This window comes from Drosophila melanogaster, chromosome 2L (genome assembly GCF_000001215.4).
Source record: "Drosophila melanogaster chromosome 2L".
NCBI classification, from domain to species: domain Eukaryota; kingdom Metazoa; phylum Arthropoda; class Insecta; order Diptera; family Drosophilidae; genus Drosophila; species Drosophila melanogaster.
This window is the reverse complement of record NT_033779.5, coordinates 20,676,020-20,695,368: the sequence shown is the minus strand read 5'-3', so window position 1 is coordinate 20,695,368 and position 19,349 is coordinate 20,676,020. Positions and strand designations below refer to the sequence as shown.

The window sequence follows — 19,349 nt, the reverse complement described above, 5'->3', positions numbered from 1 at the left end:
CTTCGGTGGTGTTTCACTTTGTATTTGTATTTTATTCATTTAACGAATCTGCTTTTTGCATAATGGCACAGTGGACACTGGGCTGCACGGAATATGTTTTAGCCATCGCATGAATGGTTGGCTTTAGTTGCACTTTACTGTACTTTATTAATTTCGCTCAGTACACGTTGGCGACAAGTGTCAAGCACAGGTATTGGCCAACACACTGATATAGGCATTTAGGTAGAAGCGGGCACAGATACACATATAGATACAGATACAACTGGTTGAGATGCGCTCGAAAATGACTTCAATCCGTTCGGATGGTCGTCTCGGGTTCGGTTTGATTTGGCTTAAAATCGGAGCGAGCGGGACGGGATGGGATGGGTATTGCGACTATGAAATGTCCAAGATGGCCTTCGGTGATTTTTGCAGCGATTAAAAAGCGATGACGATGTGGTCCCCGCTGGTTTACTTAGCATTCAAAGTGGCGCAAAGAGATTCATACGAATTACTGCGACAATTCCATGCCATTCAACCATTTTTTGTGCACCGATCGTCGCCGATCTTGACTCACTCAATTGAAATTCTTGGACAATGTTATTGTCTTTTAATGATTTTGTCGCTGTTCATCTCGACAGTTGATAGCCAACACTTTCGACCTTTTGCCACGGATAGTTAGTTAGTTCTATATCGGCATTGGCATCTGCATCTTGCATCTGCATCTCCGAACATGGCTGACACAGTTTCGGTTTACATTTAATTGTACGGCGTTATTAGGTGCGAGTGCGACTATTTCCCCTAGTGCAGAATAGGTGAATAGGTGCTAGCCAGTTGGCTTTATGCCAGCCGAGATTTATGCTCGCCTCGAAGAATCCATTAAATCTGAATTAAACGACCGACGGTTAACTGAATATTAGTTACCAATGGGCGATTTCGTTAGAGATTCAAAATATAAGGGGCGGGCAGGCACGACTACCATTAGGTTGTGTGTTTGGTGCTCAGGATTCCCCCGCTAAGTATTTATTTTAATTAACAAACAAAGCCAGTAATAAACATCCATGTTTAACAACTTGAGAACTTCGCTCCGCAGAAAGCAAATTGTACATACATCTGGTCAATAAAATTCTACTATTTTAGAAATACATTCTCAATCAACATAACATCCAAGAAGCATGGTCAGCCAATTCAGTATATTTTAAGATCAGGTTTTATCAGTTGATTCCAGGAAATATTACAACAGAAATTTCCCTGAATGAGAATTGAATATTCCCTTTACTTAACTGGCATGTCAAAAGTCACGCTCAGATTTTTGTATCTCCCACATTGGGAGTAATCGTTCTTTTTTTTTATGTTGCTTTTTCTTTGTTGTTTTATTAATAAACACACCTTTGCTGAGCGGCAGCTTACTTGGGCAGAAACAATGCCTCCGCCGGAGAGCCAACTCCTGGCCTGGCCCATGTTCCCAGATCAATGTGAAATATCATTCCGAATATGGCCTTGGGTCATTTAGAAAGCAATTCATCGAAGACGCGGCTCTGGCCGAACTTTGCGATCTGCAAACAAAGCCAATAAAAATAGAAATATAAATAAAAGATGCTGAATAAAACTACCGTGGGCTACTGCCAAAAATGCTACCGGGAAGAGTGCGCGATAAACATTTAAGATTGCCCATTTGAGCCATTGTCTGCCGATGGCCCCAGAGCAAATAACATTAGGAGATTTGTAAAGATTTGGGCTGGGTAGCAAATTTCCAGTATATATATGCATTTTTCCATCCTCTTTCCGGCAGCATCTTCCACGAAGAGCGGGATTTTCTAATTGTTTTAGGACCCGCAACGCTGCAGATTTTCTGGCCGGCTCGTTAACAAATTTATTACAATGCAGACAGGAGGAGGAGGAGGAGGAGGAGACGTGGCCATTGCATAAGATTGCTAATTTTTTTTTTTCGTTCGTTTCTCTTCTTTTTATATAATATCGCTAATACATATTATTTGGCAAGCTCTCAGCCCAGGCTCTGTACTTTGAACTGCGAACCCACAATGGAGGCAGATGGAGAGGCACAGGCGAAGCCGGAGGATGAGGTGGAGACACTGGGGGACCTGATCAATGGACCTGGACATGTAGGCATCTGCCGAAATTGACTGGCTAGGGGAGGGGGGGGCGGGAGGGATAGGGGTGGTGGAGATGCTTGCGCAGTGACCCAAAGAAATGGTAATGCGAGCCGGACTCGGATCGGCTCGTCTCGTCTTCACTTTTTGGCCAGGTCAAAATGGCCCATGCCCGGCCACTCAGTCATTGAGTCAGTGGGTGCCACAGTCCGTCGCCGTGTGAAGATCTGTGAGAAGTATACAAATGGGTCTCGGGTTCGGATCGGTTTGGTTCGGTCTATGGGCCAAAGGAGTTTACTCATTTTGGGGCAGGTTTTTCGCTTTTTCTTCTCGACTGCAACTGGCAACATGGCAGCATGGCAACTTGGCAACTTGGCAACTTGGCAACTTGGCGGCTTCGATGCTATCGCCTTTGAAATCCACGACAGCGACAAAGCCAGACTCATGGCCTAATAGACATGGAGGAGTCCCCAGTCTGCAGTCTGGGTCTTCGGTCCCCGAGCAACTAACTTCCTGCAGTACCTTTGATGATGATGCTCCGTCTGGGCCTAGACTTTCACTATTAATTGTCGATTTTCATCAATTGTTGTTCATTGTTGTGCTAGCCATCTTTGTTGCTTAATGGGTAGTGGGTACTGGGTAATGGGTAATAGGTAATGGGGTTGGTATTTAAAGTTGTGCAAAAGCCCAAGACCCACAAATAGAGACACAAAACTGAAACTAAAACTAAAACTAAAACTAAAGAAGAGAAGAAACCCCAATTTCTGTTTCATATCGAAATTGGATCTATTACTCAATGGGGCGACCGAGTGAGAGACAATTTGATTGATTTATGCAATACCCGTCGGTATTTTCGGACCTTTTCTCCATTGTCAGTTAATTGCTCGATGCAAAGCAGAAGATGCACTTATATCACGGGCAATTTGTGGGCCCTAAACAGCCTTGCAACCCAGCAGATACTTCAGCTCATCCGCTAGTTGCAATGCTGAGATACTTTCTTGGTTAATGAGATAATTCAGTGTACTATGCAAAATGTAAATATCTCACAGCCAAAGAATGCGGCAAATTTGGGAGCAGCAGCAGCGAAACATGTGTGCTTCATGTTTTTTTTTTTTTTTTTTTTGTTGTTGTTGTAAGCCAAATGCAGCAATTAAGCACCCAAAAGTCAAGTTATGCGTTTGGCTTGCATTTCGATCCGTTGATTGCGTTGAATGCTTGTTTTCGGTTGGTTTTTATTCATAGTTGGAGGGAAACTGGAAATTCTAGTAGAATCCGAAAATGGCTTCTAACTTGCAGAAGATGTTCCAGTGCTCGAATGATTTATTGCACCTACTGCCATCGCAGGCTGCTTACGTTACCTTATTTTAAAGTTTTCCCGAAAGCGAACGTTTATTGAACTCGTGTACCCGTGTACGCTGCTCCACCATCCTCAAACACATCTTGTGCCGTATTTCATTCACCTATCATGTATATTTTTACATCTATATAAATGTATTGCCTTATCGACCACCTCTTCCATTATTTTTTTATGACTGCCCCTTTGAACTGTGTCCACGTTTATGTTTTGTTTCTCGACTCTTGGCTTTGTCCAAGACAACTGACACGACAGCCGCAGCAACATTTATTAATTTGTCAAATTCAAGCCGAGGCAGACACGTTAGGAAATATTACGAGAAACTAAAATCTGCTGGGCTGTGATTATTATTTTCGTTATTTTGTTGCCGCTTATAACTAATTCTCGCAGATAAAAAGTGTCAGAGAGTCAGGCGGCCAGAAGTCAGCAGAGTTGGGGGAAAATCTGTGGAAAAGATTAAATGAAAAATATACGGACAAAACGCCAGTTGATTGGCAAAATATGAGCATGTGTGAATAATAGTTTTCGCAGTTGGTTAGCTTGTCTGATTGTTTTGGCTGGTTTAATTAATGGTTAATAGAACTCGTTGACAGTTTATGAGTTGCCTAAAACTCTAGCTGGCTTTACATAGTTTAATGGGAATTAATGTTATATTGAATAGTTCTATTTTGTAGTCTTATATCATATGATCGATCATATTTGATCAAATATGCCTGATCTTTTTTGATTTATAACATCTTGCCAAGAACCTGGTCTCCGATTTCCAGCATAAATTATGCAAATTGTGAAAAATGATTTGGCAGGGGCGCCGCGAACTTTAGCTTGCATTTTGCAACGCGAAGCGGCCAAAATATTTATTATAATCAAAATCCGAACACCCGCAACGTGGTCAGGCCGCAGATCCGTGCCGTGCAGCATCGGACAACACAATTTATTACATTTTATGTGCCGCATTAAGCGGCGATGGAGATGTGATCCTCGCTCAGGTTTGTTTCCTAAGTCTTTGCTTGCATCTTTGTTGCAAGTCGCTAGCTGTAAGTTGCTAGCTGCAGCTTGAGCATGCCTCTTGGCCAATCCCGCCACACACAATGAGGAGGTGTCTCTCGACGACTCTGGGATGTTCAAAGTATATCCATACATTGTGTGGATACCTATGGGGACACCAGAGCCTGAGACTGAGATTGAGACGGAGACGGAGACTCACAGACGAAAGACCGACTGCAAGACCGAGCATTTCTAATTAAGACATTCGATACGCTGCTTGCGTGTGGAACGCGAGACAATTGGGCAACGAGCAGCGGCAACATTAGCACGGCAGCAATATGAATCTGCCCATATCAGCGCAGATTTGGCATTTCACCAGCCATTTAGCATTAAGCTCACCCCCGGGACTCCGTGTGGCATTCATGCCCACTTGACTCTGCGTATTCTAAATGGCTAAGACCTTTCCTCCGAATTATCCTTGCAGGTGCAGCGGCACTAACACCAGCACCGCCAGCCACTGAGCCGAGAAAAATAAAACCACTCGGCGCGGGCAAATTGAAAGTCGGGAAAACTGACAGCAACAGCGACAGCAACAGCAACTGCGACAGCCGAGCAGCAGCAGCTGCCAGCACCTCGGCCACATCCGCAACATCAGCAACGACACTTGCCGCAACAGCAGCAGCAACAGCAGCAGCAGCAGAAGCGGGAGGAGCAGCATCAGCAGCAGCAGCAGCCAAAATCAGCCAAGTGAGGCTTACTAACCAAGCCACAACAAGCATGTTACTTCTGCAACCCAATGTAAGTAGAAAGTATCTTGATAAATTAGTCCTTGGAAGGGATAAGGCACTAGTATCATGTTGAATAGTATGATGCCCAAAGTTTTTGTTTTTGTTTTTTTTTTTTTTGCAATTGACAAACCAAGCCCCCACTGAGATATCATTTGTGAAAAATTAAACAGAGAAATCTATGCAAATTTGGCGGGCCCATAAATGAATGGCCGTGCTAATTGCCAGCTGCGAGGAGGTGACTCCTCTGGAGGAAAGTCATTTGGCGAGGTGAGGAGATCAGTCAGATCGGTATAAACAGCAATTAGCCATCTATTGTTAGGTGCGTTATGTTGGGAAAACACCTCGGCATAAGCATAACCAATTAGGAAATCATCAACGAGGAGTTTTCGCAACAGGGGTTGCTTTGCCGGCCACGGAGCCAATGGCAGTTGCTGCGGGAAATGCGCATGTCGGACGTCGGAAAAGCTAGACTCCACCCCTAGGGCTAGGATATCTAGACGGGAACCGCAAGCTCACTAACTCATTCGTGTCGCGACTGTCTTTCATTGCAGAGCTCCTTTAGTTCATTGTCGCCCTTCGATAACTTCTCCACGCAAACCGCCTCGACGACCACCACGACGTCGGCATCGGCAGCTGGACACCACCAACACCATAACCACCTCCTCCATCAGCAGCATCACAACCAGCAGCAGCAGCAGCAGCAGCAACAGCAACAACAACAGCAGCAGCAGCAGCAGCAGGAACATCTGCAACAGCAACACCAGCAACAGCTTGTGAGCCCCCAGCAACACCTGCTTAAGTCGGAGACTCTGCTCTCCCATGAGGAGGATCAGTTGATCAGCAACCTGACAGACTCGTCTGTCGTGTCGCACAGCGAACTCTTCTCGGATCTCTTCTTCCCCTCGGACTCCAACAACTCCCTGCTCTCGCCCACCACCAGCGGCTATCCGGACAATCCCGCCGAGGATCTGACCAGCTCCATTGAGAACCTCACCAAGTTGACGTGCCTGCGGGACAAGCGACTGTCCTCGATCCCCGAGCAGCAGCTCAGTTCCGAGCAGGAGCAGCAGCTCTGCCTGCTCAGCCTGCGTTCCAGCAGCGATCCGGCTATTGCATTGCACGCACAGCAGCAACAGCAACAGCAGCAGCAACAACAGCAACAGCAGCAGCAGCACCAGCAGCAGCAGCAACATCTTCAACTCCAGCTGATCTCGCCCATTGGAGGGCCCCTGTCCTGTGGCAGCAGCTTGCCCAGCTTCCAGGAGACCTACTCCTTGAAGTACAACAGCAGCAGCGGTAGCAGCCCCCAGCAGGCGTCCTCCTCCTCCACCGCCGCCCCCACGCCCACTGACCAGGTGCTGACCCTCAAGATGGACGAGGACTGCTTCCCGCCTCTGTCCGGCGGCTGGAGTGCCAGTCCGCCCGCCCCCTCCCAGCTCCAGCAGCTGCACACCCTGCAGTCTCAGGCCCAGATGTCGCATCCCAACAGCAGCAACAACAGCAGCAACAACGCGGGCAACAGCCACAACAACAGTGGGGGCTACAACTACCACGGCCACTTCAATGCCATCAATGCCAGCGCCAATCTGTCGCCCAGCTCCTCGGCCAGTTCCCTCTACGAATATAATGGTGTTTCCGCAGCGGACAACTTCTACGGACAACAGCAGCAGCAGCAACAGCAAAGCTATCAGCAACATGTAAGTATAGTAAAATGGGAAGAAACATTTAAATAACAATCTCTTTTGGTTTCCTTAAAAGTTTAAAGTTAGCATTGCAGTGTATGACTAACTCCCCATAAATTGTTCTCTTCCCCTAGAACTACAACTCGCACAATGGCGAGCGTTACTCGCTGCCCACGTTTCCCACGATTTCGGAGCTGGCTGCGGCCACTGCTGCTGTCGAAGCTGCGGCGGCGGCCACAGTCTCCTCCCCTTCGGTGGGCGGTCCGCCGCCAGTACGCCGAGCATCGCTGCCGGTTCAGCGAACCGTTTCGCCAGCCGGCTCCACGGCGCAGAGCCCCAAGCTGGCCAAGATCACACTGAACCAGCGGCACTCCCATGCCCATGCCCATGCCCTACAGCTCAACTCGGCACCCAATTCGGCGGCAAGTTCGCCAGCGAGTGCGGATCTGCAGGCGGGCCGTTTGCTCCAGGCTCCGTCGCAGCTGTGTGCCGTTTGTGGCGACACCGCCGCCTGCCAGCATTATGGAGTGCGAACCTGCGAGGGATGCAAGGGATTCTTCAAGCGGACCGTGCAGAAGGGCTCCAAGTATGTCTGCCTAGCGGACAAGAATTGCCCGGTGGACAAGAGGCGCCGCAACCGTTGCCAGTTCTGCCGGTTCCAGAAGTGCCTGGTCGTAGGCATGGTCAAGGAAGTGGTGCGCACGGACTCGTTGAAGGGTCGCCGCGGGAGACTGCCCTCAAAACCGAAATCGCCCCAGGAGTCGCCACCATCACCACCCATCTCGTTGATCACGGCCCTGGTTCGCAGCCATGTCGACACGACTCCGGATCCCTCGTGCCTGGACTACAGCCACTATGAGGAGCAGTCGATGAGCGAGGCAGATAAGGTGCAACAGTTTTACCAGCTGCTGACCAGCTCCGTGGACGTGATCAAGCAGTTCGCCGAGAAGATTCCCGGCTACTTCGATCTCCTGCCGGAGGATCAGGAGCTGCTCTTCCAGAGCGCATCGCTGGAACTGTTCGTCCTGCGGCTGGCCTATCGCGCCAGGATCGATGACACCAAGCTGATCTTCTGCAACGGCACGGTGCTCCACCGCACCCAGTGCCTGCGCTCCTTCGGCGAGTGGCTCAACGACATCATGGAGTTCAGCCGCAGCCTGCACAACCTGGAGATCGACATCTCCGCCTTCGCCTGCCTCTGTGCCCTAACCCTGATCACAGGTGGGTAACGTATCCTTCTATAAGGATATAGGATTATTTGCAAGAATACTCTTGCTTTCTGAAATTAAACCTTCTGATTTTAGTTTCTGTTCTTGCTCCTAACTTTATAACTACAATAGTTTATAATTGACAAAAGCTAAAGCTAAATTAAATCCCCCTTTTATTGACTTATTGAATCTACAGAACGCCATGGCCTGCGGGAGCCGAAGAAGGTGGAGCAGCTCCAGATGAAGATCATTGGCAGTCTGCGCGACCACGTCACCTACAATGCCGAGGCCCAGAAGAAGCAGCACTACTTCAGCCGCCTGCTGGGCAAGCTGCCGGAGCTGAGGTCCCTGAGTGTCCAGGGACTGCAGAGGATCTTCTACCTGAAGCTGGAGGACCTGGTGCCCGCGCCAGCTCTCATCGAGAACATGTTCGTCACCACATTGCCCTTCTAGAGGCGATCATCAAGCGTATCATCACAACTTGCTTCCTTAAACTAGCCCCTAAGTTATGCCTCCTAGGATATACAGAGAAAGGACCCCATAGGACGGACGCAACTAGCTTTAGTAGAACCCTGAAATAAATAAATCTCACAACAGCAAAAACAAAACCGAACCGAACAGAAATGAAGCGAATAGCAGACCCAGGCCATATCTTTAGTGTAGAGCTAGGTAGTTAGCCGGACAGCCCCGGCTCCTTCGATAATTACGGACATGCATATTTGAGAGGGGGTTTCCAGTGCACAGCCTATGGCTCCTGCGTGACTCGTCAGCACCGCGAGCTCCAACTTGTTGACGTTAATTGTTAAATTGTTTAATTTCAACTGTCAAAACCGGAATCAACGGCCGGGCACGCAATGGCAACACTTTCTATCCCCGGACTTCGAAGCCTGCTCAACATTCGGCACTACGGACGGACAAACAACGGACAGAAACAGAACTCACTCTTGCTCTCTTGCCTTTTGCTAACTTCTAGTCAATTGATTTAGGCGAATCAAATAAATAAATAAATAAAATAAGGGCGTGCAGCAGTAGTGTTATATAATTTCTATGCCAGACCCCAGCGGTTCTCTTCAAGGAAATCCCCCAATGAGTTGCACAAATTGGGATAAAGTACGATAGCCTATTATTCTTATATTTCTTTTAAAAGCTCGAAGATAGATGAGAACTGTGTGGAAATCCACTATCATATCATATAGTTGCTATAAGCCGTGCTTGCCCTAAGCTAAGTTAGACCCGCATAAAGTTGATAGCCCAACCAAGTATTTCGGTTATTTCCTAGACTAAGGTCCTAATAGTTATAGGCTAAGACTATTCTGTTCGATTTATCAATGCACCAAACAGTGCACAATGAGAGTATAAGTACCTTCTTGTGATGATTGTGTCTGACACAGAGAGAGTTGCACACAAGCACACAAACTAGCCGATAAGTTACTAAATACGATCTAATATCTAATATATATAATATAATATAATATATATAAGTCCAAGTATTCGGAAATCCAAGAACCCTTGCATAACCGCAGTTCGTACGTTCCAAACGAGAAAAGAACTTTATTTAATCCTAGACCACTCCATCTAAGTTCTCAAAGAATCGTATGTGGATCGTTGGATCTGTCTCTCTATATATGTGTGTGTGTTATCTCGATAGAAAACCCCTCTATGTGATTTTGTGATAGATTGGCATTGAACTCTATATATTTATATATATATGTCTATAATATATATACACGCATAAATATATATTTTTATGTCTAACTTTTGTATGGTTTATTTTATACGTACCACTTTTCTTTGATAACAAAAAGTAAAAAACTCGTTAGATAGCAAATATTTCAAAGGTATGTTACGAGGACTTTTCAAAGTACCAGTCTTTAGCGACTTTCCAATTAACGTTCGTATTAACGAAAGACAGATTTTCTATGTGTTAAATTGAAGACTTCTATAACTATAACTAAATGCAAGCTAAGAGCAAAAACACAAATCCACAAATCCCCAAAGTGAATAACATATCTCTTCAAGCTTTCGAGTGCACGGAACACGTAGAACCGAAACCCAAGTGTTACTAAATCCATTTAATAATCGGCAAGCCGGGGGCGTCGGCGTGGTTAATACGTTCTCATTACCTATACAATTTAGATAGATCATTATTAAATTATTGTACATGTAGCACATGAAATGTTCGACAACTAGATTTTGTACCATCTTAAAGAAGAACCTAGGCCAAGCTAAACTAAGTATAAACTATGATCTGCATGCGGCTGAGCTGTAGCTATGAGAAATATACCTGCGTGGATCTAAGTGAAATGGGACACTTTGAATTTAGATATGAAACGTTCTAAACGCGACGTACTAACTCTCCCAACTGCGAACTCTACCAATTAAGAGAAATTCCCAGAAAATGTGTCAGGATTTCAAAGCGTCCCATCTCACTTGAACCCACCCAATCAACAAATACAAATCCTAGGGAAGTTGAGAGGTTCAGCAACCATAGAGCAATATTTCATAAGAAAACGCACCTTAAATTACCGAAAAACATAGATTAACCTGATCTTGTAACGTTTGGGAGCGATAATAAGCCAGGATTAAACAGGAACAGTTAGGTGACCAAATCAGTTCGAAACGAGATGATAGATAGGTTCGGGTTCGAAACCCTAAACGCGATGCCATTTTAGCCGTTACAACATTGGATATCAACCATGCACATGAATATGAATATGAATATGAATATTATAGAGATATATCTAGCTATAGGAACCTACTTTGTACCTACACGACATGGAAACATCAAACCTACATGCATATTTACACACATATATTTTGAATAGAGCGACGACTTTTACAAGTTGCGTACAAAGCTATAGCTATAGCTTGATATGGCCATCCCAGAGCGAGCATATACATATATTTTGGGTTATTGTTCTTTTGTAATTTTATAAATGCATACATATTTATTGTACTACGTGAATGTCAAGTGTGGATTCATATTTTTGAGATACAGCTACAAAACGAAACAAAAGAAAATAAAACAAAACAGAAGAGTAAACGTGAAATTTTTCGATGAAACAATTTTAAATGAGAACTTTTTAATATTGCTATTAAAGGATATACATATACACACTAACATACATATATATTTTACTATGTAACGGATAGAATTAAGCTAGATGCAGCGCATAAAGCTTTATACAACAAATTGAAAAGCAACAGAAGAAATTGGCACAAATTAAATTTATATAGCATAATTAGACGTCCTTCGCAAGATAATGTTATTCGTAATAAGAGCGTCAATCGGTACATCGGGCGCTATTTCCCACTACACCCCCAACCACACAATAGATAACCTAAGCTATGTATGTACATTAGCTATGTATATCCAGCCCACTTATGCGCCTACTACTAGAAATGCAGAAAGCAGAAAGAGAGGTGAAACCTATAGACGCTATCACAAATGTCTATCTGATAGACATCGGTACTACCAATGCTATATTGCCAGTTGTGTAATTTACTCTTATTTGATCGTTTCATTTACCAGTTAAGAACCCAAATCATATAAGTGTTATGATGGAAGAACTATAACTTGCAATTCAATTAACTCTGCAATACGATAACAAGCAAAGCGAATCATTTCATTTCGATTTAATCTTTAATTATATATACTTAAACGATGTAAGCCCAAAACAAACGTTTTTTCTATATCTGTCTTTTGAGCAAATTAGTTATACGCAAAACCAAACCGTATTTACATAAATGTATACAAAACAAATCGTATATTTTCATTGGTTTGAAATAAATACATAAAACAATTTAACTTGTTTTACTTGATATTTTAGGTGTCTGGGAATTGAAAGCTGCATTAAAATGTTTTGTCTGTTCTGCTTTGTAAAGATTATTTGTTTTTTCTATTACAAGTGTCTTAACCAAAGACATTTGGTTAACTTCTGAGAATCATAATTACTTATAAGTTAAATTCCAATTGGCAGTCTTATATATCAAACGTAAACTGACAGGAACGACGTAATGTTGTGCCTGCAGACAGGACAGCGGTCTTCTAAAAGGAGCACGAGCTGCAGGGAGCACTCTTTGCAGAGGCAGAGGTGCCGGCATGGCATGACTACTACGTTCCTGCTTTGAGCCATGCACACGACACAGCGTTCTGGACTCGCGGATCCTGCGTTCTCTGACACATACCAAACATTGTGTATGAAGTGTTGCAATTTATGATGGGTCCATAGGTAAACGCTTTGCGTCTTCGTCGAGATTTCAATGCGTCCACGTTGCAGCAGGTAGATGAGCATCAGGTACACATAGCGGCGGAACATATAGAGAACGAGGAGCAGGGCCAATCCTATCGAGGCCCGGAACGCACTGTTCAGCAAGCTCAAGCCATGGGCCACGATTGAGTGCACCACAAAGTCTAGGAGGCAGTCCCAGAGGAATAGTATGGCCCTCGGCAGCAGCATCAGCAGCCACAAGATGCCATCACCCAGATCGATGAGTAAGTTGCAGATGAATCGGGATATGCAGTGACCAAAATCGAGTACATTCTTGAGCCCGCCTTTGGTGCCGCCGTAGAAGTAGTCCGCCACATCTAGCGTGATGAGGCCCAAGTCGCGGATGCCCTCGTTGATATTCCTGACCGCGCATCTCAACAGATTCCATCCTTTCCTGCTGCCCTCCACCAAACAGAAGCCGACGAGGTAGCTGCCCCACAGGAAGTAGTACACGCCAGTAATCACTGCATCAATCACGCTGGCCAGCGGACGCAGCAGGACCAGATCCACAAGCTCCGCTGCCCGAATTAGAGCGTCCAGCATGGCGGGGGGCTCATACTGTCCTCGAATTAAGAAAAGGAAGAAACACAAAATCAAAACAAGAACGCCGGCCGCTTAGTGTGACCAGGCGGTGGTTGGTAATTAAAGCCAAGCTATCGTTGCGATAAGGTAGCGTCAAATAATTACTTATCTTAAATATTTGTATAATTAATATATATATTTATTTTTAACACCCCACACATTATCGGTTGCACTTCCTAGATATATTTAAACTTAGATGGTATCTGAACTTTAAATACGCCAAATTCTAGGGTAACTTAAATTAATAATGTTCAAACAAATATTTTGCTTCTGTGAGCAAAGGAATTACTAAGGAGACATAACAATTTGGATTTATTAATTTTGACAACTATAAATATGCGTAATAATTAATATGGGTATTCATGTACTGATCTATTATGATATTGCATGCTTCTTTCAAAGACAATGAAAGCTCAAAAATATAATTATACATCCGTGCATTTTGCTGGTATTTCAGAATCCAACAAGGTTTCCCCAAACAACTCGCGAGGGGTTATATAAGAAAGGCGAGCTTAAATCATAGCCCTATCTGAGCAGGAATCCCCCTAATGCGAATAATCCTATTATAAATTTATTTCCGGTTCTGCTAGGAAGTTCATTTCGGTTCTTTGTCTGCAGGTCGATTGTGTATAATAAAAAGCATTAATTAACTATTCGTACATGCAGTTGCGCCCTAGTACGTAGGGCTTTTTCTGCACTCGCTGCAATACCATACTTTTTGTTTTTGGGGATGAAACAGTAAAAAAGTTACTGTTGTAGCAGTTTTCCACCATTGAGAGGACATTTGCCAAGTAATTACTGTTTGAGTTTTGCTTTGCTCACAAAGCTCTGCTGCTAAATGAACTAAAATCGATTAAATCTTTAAATTTTCGCCAGAGTTCGCATCAAGCCCAAGCTTAGAAAGGTCCAAGTCCAAGATGGAGGAATCCAATCACGGTTCGGCTGGCTGTGAAAACGTATCGCAGTTCATGCTCGATGACCTACAATTGGCAGCAGAGCTGGGAAAAACGCTCCTGGAACGCAATAAGGAGCTGGAAACCTTCATCAAGGAGTACAAGATTAAGGGGGATGAGCAGGAACTGGAGATCTTGCATCTGCGCAAGCACATTAATGCGATGACCGAGGTGAATGATTCACGGCTTAAGGTCTACGAGCAGCTGGAAGTGGGCATTCAGGATCTGGAGCGTGCCAATCAGCGGCTAAATCTGGAGAAGAATCGGGACAAGAAGCAGATTAAGACGCTGACCACCAACACGGAAGTCCTGGAAGCCCGCTGCGAGGAACTGAGTCAACTTCTGAGCGATGCTCGGCAATCCCTGAGCACCGAGCGGCGGAAGGTGGATCAGTACCAGCAGGAACGCTATAGGATGCAGCATTCGACCGAGGGTTCTGTGTCCAGTCACAGCATTCAATCGCTGTGCAAGGAGCAGAGTGTTGAGTTCTCCAAACTAGATGTTATGGCCATAGCGAACTCGACAGGATTGGAGGATATCTCCTTCAGTAATGCCACCATGTGCGAGAGGACCGCCGTTAAGGGTGAAGACAACGAGGAATTGGTAAAGCTGCTCAGCGAAATGGAGGTGTTAAAACGTGACTTCTTGGCCGAACAGCAGCGGTGCACCGAGCTGGAGGAGCAGTTGGTGACCATAATCCAAGACAACCAAGGTCTGCAGACACGTCTGCTGGAGAACAGTGCCAATGAGGGAACAATGTCGATGCACGAGGAGTTCAGCCTCCTGGACGACGTGAGACAAGGCCAAATGTGTAGTCGCTGCCTGAGGGATATTAACGAAAGCAACACCAATATGGATGATCAATCCTCCATTGCCCCAACCGAAGAAATCTACGAAGATGACGATCGCAGCATACTAAGCGAAAGCACCTCGAAATGCGATAATAGTGGTGCGGATTATAAGGAACGCTTCCGGATTCCCGAGGACCTCAATCCCAACTCTAGCGACAAACCAAATCCTTATCGGGACCTAGTCGAGAAATATGAAGCTCTGGTGGAGGTGAAGAGAACCTCGAATGCGGTCAAGAGCAACTTCACCAGCAATCCAGATGGGAAGACCATGACCGAGTCCAGTCAAGGCAAAAAATCAGAAACAATTGTTAACAGCTCAAAGGAATCTGACCTTATGTTGGATTCAACACGTAAGCGCACTCCAACCGAGTTTTCGGAATCAGAAACTACATCGTCGGGATTCTCGGATGAAACTAGCAACAAGTCTACGCAAACTGACGAGCGACCGAGTTACTTCCTTTGCTCAATAAGTAATGGAAACGATTGTAAATTCAGTATTTATGACGACGTCAGCCCCATTGAATCTCATTTCCGTAATCGCCCGGAGTACAGGGAACTCTTCAAGGAGATATTTGGAGTGCTCAAGAAGGCAGCTGATAATAACGAAGAAGACAAGCTTCCGTCCCTGCATGACGACGCACAGATTACAGAAAAATTACCCTTGGTGGCGGCCAAAGTACCCCCGGTAACACCCGAGAGGGAGGAATCTCCAGATGACTTCATTGACGACACACAGAGCGTCGTATCCTCAGTTATATCCAACCAGTCCATTGCAATGTCCGAGTGCGTTACCAAACTGGAGCGGAAGACAGCCAAAAAACACATCTTTGATGTCCGAAACCAACAAAACCAATCGTCCCTAACGCAATCCACTTTGTTAAACAGCTCCTCGAAGGAAACAACTGTCGGCGAACCGAATTATAAACCCATAAGGGAGAATGGCCAGATACTTACTCCACTCAAGCGCGAACCACTCGAATATCTAACCGTAGGTGTCGGAATCAAGAAGAAGAACCGACGAAAGCACCGAAACCAAAGCTCATCTGGAGATCGCATCGAATTGTTTAACTCCCGGGAATTTACTCCCAGGAACAGTCCTCTGGCCATGAACAACCGTGGTGGTGGACAAGGGAGCTCAAAGATGTGTACGGATACATTGAATGCTGAATTCGGACGCAGTAACCGCAGACGGACAACTCCATCCTCAAGCAACTGGAATGGCTCTCCCATGGTGATCTATAACAAGAATATGAATACTCCCCAAACTTCTCGGGGCCGAGTAATAGAGCTCAATGGCGTCGAGTTTTATCATAACACGGTATCGCAAGACTTACATAAACTTAAAAAGTTAGACTTATCCTACGCCGAAGTTTTGCGCCGGGCCGATGCCGGCGAACATGGACCCACAAGATCACATTCCCAGCGACAGCAACACAACGGAGCCAACATTCGCAAGAGTCATCATCATCAGTTTCGTCAAAAGTAAACTTGTTTAGAGAATGTAAATAAGCAATTAAACAGTGCATTCTAGCCATAGGGCATTCTACCATTTTTAAATTGTGTGTGCCATGCAGTCTAGTCCGCTTTTTCATGTATAGACAGTTAAATAACAATAACTAAATAACTATAATCGGAAATTTAATTTTATTTCAGCATGATAAAATAAATAATTTAATGACCTACAGAAATCTTACTCTTTCACGATATTCAGCCAAGTTTCAATAGGAATATATGTAGTTGCTTTACAAATTCAGATATAAAAAAGTAAACATTTATTGTTAACTTACAAAGTAAAGGCAAATAAAATATTCTTGCACTTTCATGATATGCCCGTCTAACTACTTTCCAGACTTCCGTTGGTAATGCCCAGTTTGCTAAGCAAACTTATTATATCGCTGTTCGTTCTCATGACAGCCATAACTTCCTGTTGCTGCTGCTGCATGACCCTTAGCCGATTCCGCTCCTCTATCTTGGCCAGCTGATTATTGTTGTTTATGGTCTTTGTGTCCACATCCAGCTTCAGCTCCGACTTAACGTGATACAACTCATCGCGTATTCCGTTCAACTTTCTTTCGCAATCGCGCACGTCCTTCTCCAAAATTTGAGTTTTAAGGTAGACGGTCTGAGCCAACTTATACCAGTCCGCCAGGCACTCTGCGATTTGTGCCACTGTCGGATTTACGTTATCCAAAAGCAAGGCCTTTATCCGTTTGCCATTGTGATCCACTTTAATCTTCTCCAGGGCATGAAACTGTTCGTCGTTGTAGGTCAGTGTGCGCGTTGCACGATCCCGGAGCAAGTGCTGCCAGGAGTCCCGCAGCCTTTCTACCAGATACTTGGCCTGGGCACTGGCTCTGGTCTTGCAAGGACACTTCTTTCCGTGCATGGAGGAGGTCCATTGATCGCTGGATAAGAAATCGATTGGAATTATAACTTAATCCAAGCATATTTCCAACAAAACCTACTTAAGTTCGTCATCTATCACAAAATGTTTGTGCATCTGCGAGATCACATCCGCGGCTCCATCAAAGTCGCTTTTGACATTTTCCAAGGCAGTCAGCAGGGTCTTTATCTCCTGATCTCCTTTAGTCTAAAAGAATACCAATGCGATTATACCAAGGAGTTATCCACAGGGAGACCTAGCCACTTACCACTCTGGCCATGCTGTGCACCACATCTGCATAATCAATCACAGTGGAAAGCAAGTTGTCAAAACTCTCAGTTTTTCTGAAATTTAATTAACTTATTATTTGATAATAAAGTTTCTCCTCCTTTTACTTACTTCAATAGTAGAGTTATTGTGGTCACTAGCATCTCTATGAAGTGCTCCACTCCCTTCTTAATAAGGATATCCATGGAAGTAAAGATGTCCACGCGTCTTTTGCATTCATGGCCAACGCTGCAAGCGGACTTTGCCAGACTGGCGTCGTTCTCCACTGAAACATTGGGAGGGAACACTGGGAACTTGGGGAGATCTAATTGCTGGGGCAACTGAACATTGTTGTCGTCGTTGCTGTAGAGGAATATTGGCTGATCTGTTGTGGTGGCAGGGAATGCTTTAGCTGGAATGTATAAATTGTTTTTCAATTACCATTATATTTAAAAGGCACTGACTCACCTATCGTTCGTGGAGTAACCTTCTTCTCCAGATGCTCGTTGTTGAACAAAAGGATCTGCTTCTCCAGCGGCACCTCTGTTTGCAGGAAAATACGCTCTCGGAAGTTGTCAATTTGCTCGTCTGGCTCTAGGAACACTTCCACCGAACTAGTCCGATTGGTGAAGAACACATGAATGACACGCTTGCGGAGGATGAGCGTCACCTCGTGGAAGAAACGATCGAAAGACCAGGTCTTTTCCCTATTCTCCTCGAGAAGTCCAGCTAGAAGAGGCGTCACCAGGGTTTTCAGTCCCTGCGAGAGATGGGCGTGCGGTGGCAACGTGGTGGACCATTCAATTGGTCCATTCTCGGACAGCTGAGTGCCGGAAATCACCCCAGAAGCCTTTTTGGTAGTGATTTGGTGCATGGTCTCTCGGTTTTTCCTTCCACCAAAAGGTCTAAAAGGCAGATTTCCGGTGGCCACATGGTAGAGCGTGACCCCAATCGACCACAAATCCACATTGGCGGTGAACGATCGCTGGATTGACTTCCTCAGCACAGCGCGCTCGTAGAGATCGGGATGAAGATACTCTTCTGTGCCGTATAGAGAGGCAAACGGCTGATTATCCTCCAGTTCTCTAGCAGCACCGAAATCAGTAAGCTTGTATATGGTTTGCCCGTCCTCCGAGATGAACTTCATTATGTTTCCGGGCTTCAGATCGCGATGCACCAGCTTGTTATCCCGCAAGTGCTTCATTCCGGCGCACAAGTGTTCCAAGACCAGCAGGAACTCGTGTTCCGGCAGACCGTACGAGTTCTCAGGATCGTCCAGGATGTTAAAGAGACTTCCGCCTGTGCAGAGCTCCATCACGATCACCTTACCACGCCCCTCTTGATCCTCCTCGATCGCCAACAGCTTTACTATATTCTCGTGGTTGACCTTTTTCAGGGCCTCGAACTCCCGCATCTGCACATCAGCCGGTCGCATGTGACTGTAGGGATTAAAGGTCTTCACCGCCACCGATTCGCCGGTGATCTTGTTGACCCCCTAAAAGACAAGGAAAATACGAAAGGAAAGTGAGTCAGGTGGGAAATTCGGAACACCGTTAAGCACACTAACCTGGAACACGGAACCGGTGGCTCCCTTTCCCAGGACGCTGGTGGTGCACCACACATAGCTCACGGAACCGCGCAGGAAGGACATTTCGCGGCTGTTTTCCTCCTATTTTTTATTTTTTGATATAACTCCAAGCGCCTTCTCGATTGTGACAAACAAAAACACTGGTAAGGAAGGTCTATCGATAATACGATAACACTGCAAAACAACATGTTTATTTTGGAACTATCAATAAAATATATAATTATTCTATTTAGATTGTCTGTTTTATTACGTACACACACAATTGTATTAAACATATCTGCTAGGGAAATATTATAACCCGTTTCATGTTCTTTGTTAACCAGTGCAGTCGATAGAAAGTACTGTGAC

At 45.1% G+C, this 19,349-nt stretch overlaps 4 protein-coding genes across 8 annotated transcripts in view; 2 read left to right on the top strand and 2 right to left on the bottom strand.

Moving 5' to 3' along the window:
• The window catches only part of Hr38 (Hormone receptor-like in 38), a 31,127-nt gene extending 19,220 nt beyond the window's left edge, over positions 1-11,907 (top strand). For both annotated transcript variants that reach the window (NM_001169553.2, NM_057771.4), the window contains 4 exons: positions 4,913-5,226; positions 5,768-6,913; positions 7,033-8,119; positions 8,303-11,907. In NM_001169553.2, coding sequence (NP_001163024.1) covers positions 5,206-5,226; positions 5,768-6,913; positions 7,033-8,119; positions 8,303-8,559 — 2,511 coding nt within the window. In that variant the 5' untranslated portion in view covers positions 4,913-5,205 and the 3' untranslated portion in view covers positions 8,560-11,907. The remainder of the gene's footprint in view (positions 1-4,912; positions 5,227-5,767; positions 6,914-7,032; positions 8,120-8,302) is intronic.
• CG2617 (uncharacterized protein) lies at positions 11,740-13,001 on the bottom strand. Of its 2 annotated transcripts, none has more exons than NM_136206.3 (1): positions 11,740-13,001. In NM_136206.3, the coding sequence occupies exon 1, from the start codon at positions 12,918-12,920 to the stop codon at positions 12,096-12,098; it is 825 nt and encodes a 274-aa protein (NP_610050.1). In that variant the 5' UTR covers positions 12,921-13,001; the 3' UTR covers positions 11,740-12,095. The 2 variants fall into 2 exon arrangements, with proteins under 2 accessions (NP_610050.1, NP_001260636.1); NM_001273707.1 differs by having other exon boundaries at positions 11,940-13,001.
• Positions 13,002-13,522: 521 nt separating this feature from the next.
• Cen (Centrocortin) lies at positions 13,523-16,448 on the top strand. Of its 2 annotated transcripts, NM_136205.4 has the most exons (2): positions 13,523-13,750; positions 13,836-16,448. In NM_136205.4, the coding sequence occupies exon 2, from the start codon at positions 13,877-13,879 to the stop codon at positions 16,247-16,249; it is 2,373 nt and encodes a 790-aa protein (NP_610049.1). In that variant the 5' UTR covers positions 13,523-13,750; positions 13,836-13,876; the 3' UTR covers positions 16,250-16,448. The 2 variants fall into 2 exon arrangements, with proteins under 2 accessions (NP_610049.1, NP_724279.1); NM_165338.3 differs by having other exon boundaries at positions 13,743-16,448.
• On the bottom strand, positions 16,390-19,324 carry IKKepsilon (I-kappaB kinase epsilon). Of its 2 annotated transcripts, NM_136204.3 has the most exons (7): positions 19,256-19,324; positions 18,981-19,175; positions 17,882-18,908; positions 17,546-17,825; positions 17,415-17,490; positions 17,229-17,353; positions 16,390-17,168 (listed from the first exon to the last, which is right to left on the bottom strand). In NM_136204.3, the coding sequence occupies exons 2-7, from the start codon at positions 19,062-19,064 to the stop codon at positions 16,598-16,600; spliced, it is 2,163 nt and encodes a 720-aa protein (NP_610048.2). In that variant the 5' UTR covers positions 19,065-19,175; positions 19,256-19,324; the 3' UTR covers positions 16,390-16,597. The 2 variants fall into 2 exon arrangements, with proteins under 2 accessions (NP_610048.2, NP_724278.1); NM_165337.2 differs by lacking the exon at positions 19,256-19,324 and having other exon boundaries at positions 18,981-19,154.
• Positions 19,325-19,349: the final 25 nt, after the last annotated feature.